The 6,411-nt window shown below is 34.3% G+C and overlaps 2 protein-coding genes across 2 annotated transcripts; both read left to right on the top strand.

Annotated features, from left to right (window-relative positions):
• The first annotated feature begins 4,807 nt into the window (after positions 1–4,807).
• LOC110268388 (protein FAR1-RELATED SEQUENCE 5-like) lies at positions 4,808–5,761 on the top strand. The gene has a single exon (XM_021114512.1). The coding sequence runs from the start codon at positions 4,808–4,810 to the stop codon at positions 5,759–5,761; it is 954 nt and encodes a 317-aa protein (XP_020970171.1).
• A 30-nt stretch (positions 5,762–5,791) lies between these two features.
• On the top strand, positions 5,792–6,334 carry LOC148579469 (protein FAR1-RELATED SEQUENCE 5-like). The gene has a single exon (XM_088490326.1). The coding sequence runs from the start codon at positions 5,792–5,794 to the stop codon at positions 6,332–6,334; it is 543 nt and encodes a 180-aa protein (XP_088346452.1).
• The last annotated feature ends 77 nt before the right edge of the window (positions 6,335–6,411 follow it).

Here is a 6,411-nt window from a genome sequence, read left to right as displayed (position 1 = left end):
GCGAAATGATAATTGAGCTCATCAAGCATTCATTCATTGTTAAATTCAATGACATGAAACCCAGTACATAGTCTGAGTTCCTTGAAAACCTCTGTAAACAGGTTTTTTCATCTGATTTTATGTGAATATCATCCATGCACTAGTTTTGGTTGTTTATTCTGATTAAAAAGGCATTAAACAACTGGTTGTGCATGGTTAATTTGCATATGTTTCTCCCTGTGTTCCCGCATGTTGCTGAATTGGTAATCAATAAATTCGCCTTTTTGCTGTAAATCGGTACTTTACTAGGATTTGTTAAATTTATTGCTGTAACTTGCACTTGTTGCTGAATTTATTGCTTCTCAGTCACAGAATCAGAACAGAATGCTCAGTCAGTGCTTGAATACTTGGCTTTGCTCACTGATTGTATTTGATGATAAATTTTAAGTTGATAACTTTTAAAATTTACATTTGCACTGCCCATGTTACTGATTCACTGTTCTTTCAGTTCTTTTTGTTGTTGTTAATCATCATGATGAGGTTTGTTAAAATTTGAACTGCCTATATTACTGAGTGTTCCTTCAGTGCTTTTGCTTGTTGTTACTCATTATGGTGAACTTTGTTAAAATTTGCATTGCCTATGTTACTGATTCACGGCTTCATGCCTCTCGTAATTATCAATGGCATGAACTTCGAACCAAAGCCCCAACTCTTTGTAAAAAATTGTAATGAAAGCTTATTAGGACTTTTTCTTCTACTTAAGGTATGAATCAGAATGATGTGGCCAAGTTGTGAATACACTAGTGTCAACGGACCATAATATGTATTGAATTTGTAACATCAGAAGGGTGTAATAATAACAATAATGGAGTCATGTTACTTGAATATTGAGGTTTAACATTTAAACTCTCAGCTTCTCAGCCCTGTTTGATTCTTCATCTCAGTCAATTGAATCGAATCAACCATGCTTTCTTTTTATTTTTCTCTTAGTTGATTCTTAATTTTTCTAATGTATGTAGCTTTCTGAACCAGGTGGATCAGATTATGTAGTTTTCTTTATTTGGGATATTTTTGGAGATGCATTAGAAGAGCTATTTTATTATTATGTTTGGTATAATAATATTCACATGTTCTGTATGCTTGTGATTGTTTCGGTGTTGATGGTGGCCCTCTTATCCAACTGCTCTTATTCTGTAGTATGCTTAATTTTATAAGTATTAAGATTAAACAGATATTTTGTGTTGTATTTTGCTATAACTGAACCCTAAAGAGTTGGTAGAGGATTTGAAGAAACTTGTATTTGTATAGTATTCATTTATGTGTGTATTCTAGCCTGAGTTTTGCGCTGTTGATGCTTGTGGTTACTAATTCTGAAATTTTAAAGTTGTGCTTGATTTTTGGTTCTGAATATCTTATCTTCTGTGACTAGGAAATAGAAATAATTTTTTTTGGTTAATTACTTAATCTTGCTCATAATTTTTGTTAGCTGTATTTTGAATTTTGTTTGCTGCGACTTAGAATCATTTTGTTTGAAATAAAAAATCCCAAGCCTTAGAGGGTAGAGAAGGAAGAAGAGGAATTGGTTGAGAGATACATTGAATCAATCAAAATGAGATGATTCTATTATGACATGAGGTGAAAGCCAAGTGAATTTCAATGAGAAAGGAAATTACTATTATAAACTAACTAACAAAAGTTGTTAGCATGTACTCCTTCTTACTAACCTCTAGCTATAACTAAGCTAATTATAACTAATTTGTGCTAACCCATTACTAACTATAATTAAGAAAGTCCTTACTAAGATATATACATACCGTAACTCCTATCATTATCTCTAATTTTCTTATTTTTTAAGCTGTTTCTTTTTTCTTTGATCTTCATCATCTCTAAATTATGCTTTCTAGAAAACTGCTGTTGCTGTGCTGATTTGACCTTGATCACTAATGCTAAGTTTGTCTCTGAAGTGTAGAAAGTTTTATGACTGTATAACCTTTGTGAAAATATCATCCACTTGCACAGTTTTTGAGATTTGGTATATTCCGATTTCTTTGTTATTTACATGATTTCTAAAAAAATACAAGTATGTCTTAAAATATTTAGACTTATAATGTAAAATAGGATTGACAGCTAATAATACTGCACTGAAGTTATCACAGTATATCATTGGAACTTCTATTAAAGAGATATTTAACTCATCATAGTTTTTAATCAGATCAATTTTTCTACTATATCTACTATACTCCTATAGTATCCTTTTATACTTGTCCTAGTCACAGTCGTTAACTTGTTGATGCCTAAGACACCAATTTTGAATCAAGAAATACACATTATTCAATAATAGACTTTTTATCATTAAGATCCTTAACCTAAGTTGTTCATGATTTTTAGTTCTGCATGTCTTATTTTCTGTGACTGGGGAATAGGAATCATGTATTGTGATTAACTACTTAACTTTGTTCATGATCTACGTTAGATGGAATTTGAATTCCGTTTGCTGTGACTTGGAATCATTTTGTAGTATTTATATTGGTTTATTCTAGCCTGAGTTTTGTGCTGTTCATTGTTTGCTTGATGTCCTTTAATTTTGTTCTGAACTGAGTTAATTGGAATTGAAGTATGTAATTGGCATAAGAGTAGATTTAATTTTGATCAGATACACCTTCGATGTTGTTGTGTTATTTTTCCGAACTTTTCATGTTATAGTTGCTGATGTCGTGTTGTTGTTGGTGTTTTCTTTTGTTTTTTTATTTTATCTTGTTGCAATTAATTAGTGACAGAAAGAGTAAGCGTTGTGTACCAAATATTAAAAGATGATTATGTGGAATTATGGAAAGCATTTGTCAGCGAGTTGCTGTATAGAAAAACGAAAAGTTGGTAAGCAACGGTTGCTTTGTTGAATTGGGTCCCTGCGCAAGTAGATGGAATTTGACTTCAAATCTGTGAAATTAATATAATCCACTTATAGTAATTATAATCTTTTCTTGTTGTTATAGTTATCTTTTACTTGAGCTCACAACTATAACATGTTTTGGGTAGACGTTTCTGTTTCTGAAACGGGAAAATCCTTGGTTTTTCAGCTGCTGCCTCTGCATTTTATATTGACTTTAACCTGTTTTTTTTTGCTTTTTTTTTTCTAATGTATGTGTTTTTTTCTGTGCAGGGGTTTACCTTCATGACCCCACTGCATTTCTTGCAGCTGTTGATCCTACTCTTGTAACCTGGTTGGAGGGTAGTGTTAGATATCAAACCAGTGGCATTACACGAGGTCTTACAATACTGTACAACAAACAGAAAAGGTGTTGTTATGCTGGTTTGAAATTTATCTTAAACTATTTGCATTTTGATAAAAGAGATGTCTTGGAGCAATGGTTGAGTTATCTTTGTATGACCTTAAGGTCACGAGATTAATTCGTGTAATTGGTCATGGATGCATTTATTATGTTAGACTGTATAAATTACATCCTCTAGGAATGGTGCTTTTGCACGTGGTTTTTTTTTCTTTAATTTTTGCAGTTTAATCCAGTATATATGAATTCGTTACTTGATATAGAGTAAACTTTTCCAGAATTGCAAAGGGTAAGATTTGGTAAGAGTTTGAAATGTATTAGACATAAGAATGCCACACTCTTCTTGTTACTAGCTGATGTTATGTATACCTAATAATCATCTTGCATGTTAGAGGATGAGATCCTGAAAACTGTAACTATATGAACTCTTTTCTGAATCTTGGGCACCGATATTATAGTACACATTTTCAACTAGACAGCATACTATATTCAGGCAGTGAGGATATTATATGGAGTACGGACTATGACATTATTTTGACTCTTTCATTCCTCTGATTTATTGTATTTAATGTAGTTTTACTTATGCTTTTACTGAGAAAAGAAATGATATTTAAAAATAAAAAAAGGTGAGGGGAACCTGGGACATGGATGCGTCTTAAATTGATACTCCGTTGTCTCTTATTTGAATTGTGTAGAACATAGATTTATTGAGGACTCCATCGAATTGTTTATACTAGGAAAGAACAAAGTATGGAACTGAAGTCTGATTTATATAGGCTTGGATGAAATAAATGCACATAATTTTTGGATATTCTAAATAACAGTTTATTATTGGTTAGTGATGTATTATGGGATAAATGTAGTTACTTGTATTAACTGAACTAAATGCTATACATGTTGAATCTGGATATGATTTAATGCTAATTATTATGGATGTTTAGTTTTAGTTTGAGTTAATATCTTAACTAAAATAGGACAACTTTGTAATTAAATATTTTTATAAGAGGACTGGATATATAATTTCTGTAAGCATTAAAAAAGTTAAGTTATATTTTTTTATTATTTTGCAGAAACTCAATGCACCTCAGCCCCATTCCTCTCTGAAATTGAAAGAAAAAGGCAAATCAAGCTCTACCCACCCATTTACCCAGCCCCACTGCCCGCAGCACTGCAGCCACACTAACCACCGCAGCCACCTCAATTTTGGTGAGAATGTCATTCTATTTCATACAGACCATTACAAATGAAATTCTAAAGTGATGAAATCATTGATGCTCATTTTTTAAAAAAATTAATCTAAATATATGTTGTTATGCTTAGATCTTTAAGATACAAAGAAGATAGTCAACCAAATGAGGGACATAAAAGTAAATACAATTAGATGGATTGTATTAAAAACTTTTAGTTCCTTAAAAGGTGTTGCTGTATTTTATTTGAATTAGTGGTAATTTTTGTAGTCTACATATCTGTGAAATGTTAATTGTGTCGTGATGTGTTTGTTTATTTTTTATAAATTGGAGGTGTATCTTCGTTTTTGGGAGATGAATCCGTCGGATGGCGATTTTTTCGGATCAGACTCCGATGTTGGGTTCCCTAGTGGAGACGATCTAGAATTTTTAGACGACGATTCAGAGGCTGATGAAGATAGACCTCAAGATAAGAGAATAGCAAAGCTGTCACAAGAATATATCATGCAACTTCAGTTTACAGATGAGGAAGCTGTCTATCGATTCTATAAGACTTATGCAATGATGCACGGTTTCGCTGTGAGGTTGGATGAAGTCAGACGCGATAGTGATGGTTCCGTAATTATGCGCCAAATTGTTTGCAATCGGGCGGGCTCAAGAAAGGAAGAGGTTGAAAAGGACGAAAGAATCAGGGACCACCGACCCCTAACTCGAAGTTGTTGCCCGGCTAGAATTCATGCAAGACTAGATACAAAAATTCAGCAATGGAAGGTTGTTTCGTTCTACGAAGAGTACTCTCATGAATTAGTTGCTCCACTCGACGTTAGCATGATGCCTGAGTATCGCACATTCAGTGTCTCGGATAAAGCTCAGGCAAAGAATTTGCACGACATAGGCATCAGGACCTGTCACATCTTGGGATACTTGGCTGCTCAAAAAGGTGGATATGCAAACTTGCCATTCAACCAAAAAAACATGTACAACCTCATTACTCAATATAGGAAGGAAAAGGTGAAGGGTGGTGATGCAAATGCTGCAATAAGCTATCTGAGAGGTAAAGCTGGGAACGATTCTTATTTCTTTGGCAAGTACACATTAAGTAATGAAAATCGATTGGAAAATTTATTCTGGGCTTATGGGACTAGCCGCATTGATTATGAGTGCTTTGGGGATGTATTGACATTTGATTCGACTTACAATAGGAATGTCTACAATAAACCACTTGTTATATTTTCTGGTAGCAATCATCATGGGCAGACCGTCGTATTCGGTTGTGGTCTTCTTGTTAATGAGGATATTGGTTCATAGAAGTGGCTCTTGGAAACTTTTTTGGAAGCAATGGGGAGTAAACACCCTACGGCAGTTGTCACCGACGGAGATCTTTCAATGAGAGAAGCAATTAAACAGGTCTTTCCTTCTGCAACACATCGACTATGTGCATGGCACTTACATAGGAATGCATGTGAGAAGGTTAAGAACAGTGGATTTCTAATGGACTTCAAGCAATTGATTTATGCCAATGTGAGTGTTGAAGAGTTTGAGGTCAGGTGGGAAGACATGGTGGCCAGGTATAACTTATCAAGCAACTCTTGGGTCGTCCAAACCTATGAGATGAGGAATCTATGGGCTCTTGCATATTTGAGGGACCAATTTTTTGGGCGAATCAGGACAACATCCCAGTGTGAAGGGATTAACTCTCTAATAAAAGCATATGTGAGAAAGAAAGATACCCTTCTTGAATTCATCAATAACATGGAGACCGTGGTTAGCCATTACAGGAACAATGAAAGAGTCGCAGAGTTCAATAGTAAATATACCGCTCCAGTACTTGTGACTTCTTTGCCGACACTTGAAGATTTTGCTGCAAAGACTCACTCGTAACATGTTCCAGGAGGTCAGGAAGGAAATTGAGGGTGCTTGTGCAATGAATACAGAGTTGGTAATTCAGGATGGTGAAA

The sequence above is a fragment of the Arachis ipaensis genome, chromosome B10 (assembly GCF_059453495.1).
Source record: "Arachis ipaensis isolate K30076 ecotype BB chromosome B10, ASM5945349v1, whole genome shotgun sequence".
NCBI lineage: Eukaryota > Viridiplantae > Streptophyta > Magnoliopsida > Fabales > Fabaceae > Arachis > Arachis ipaensis.
The sequence above is the reverse complement of the archived record's forward strand: the minus strand, read 5'-3'. Positions and strand labels throughout refer to the sequence as shown.

Excerpts from the sequence above, each read along its gene's own strand:
- LOC110268388 (XM_021114512.1), top strand. The coding sequence starts at position 4,808 with ATGAATCCGTCGGATGGCGATTTTTTCGGATCAGACTCCGATGTTGGG.
- LOC148579469 (XM_088490326.1), top strand. The coding sequence starts at position 5,792 with ATGGGGAGTAAACACCCTACGGCAGTTGTCACCGACGGAGATCTTTCA.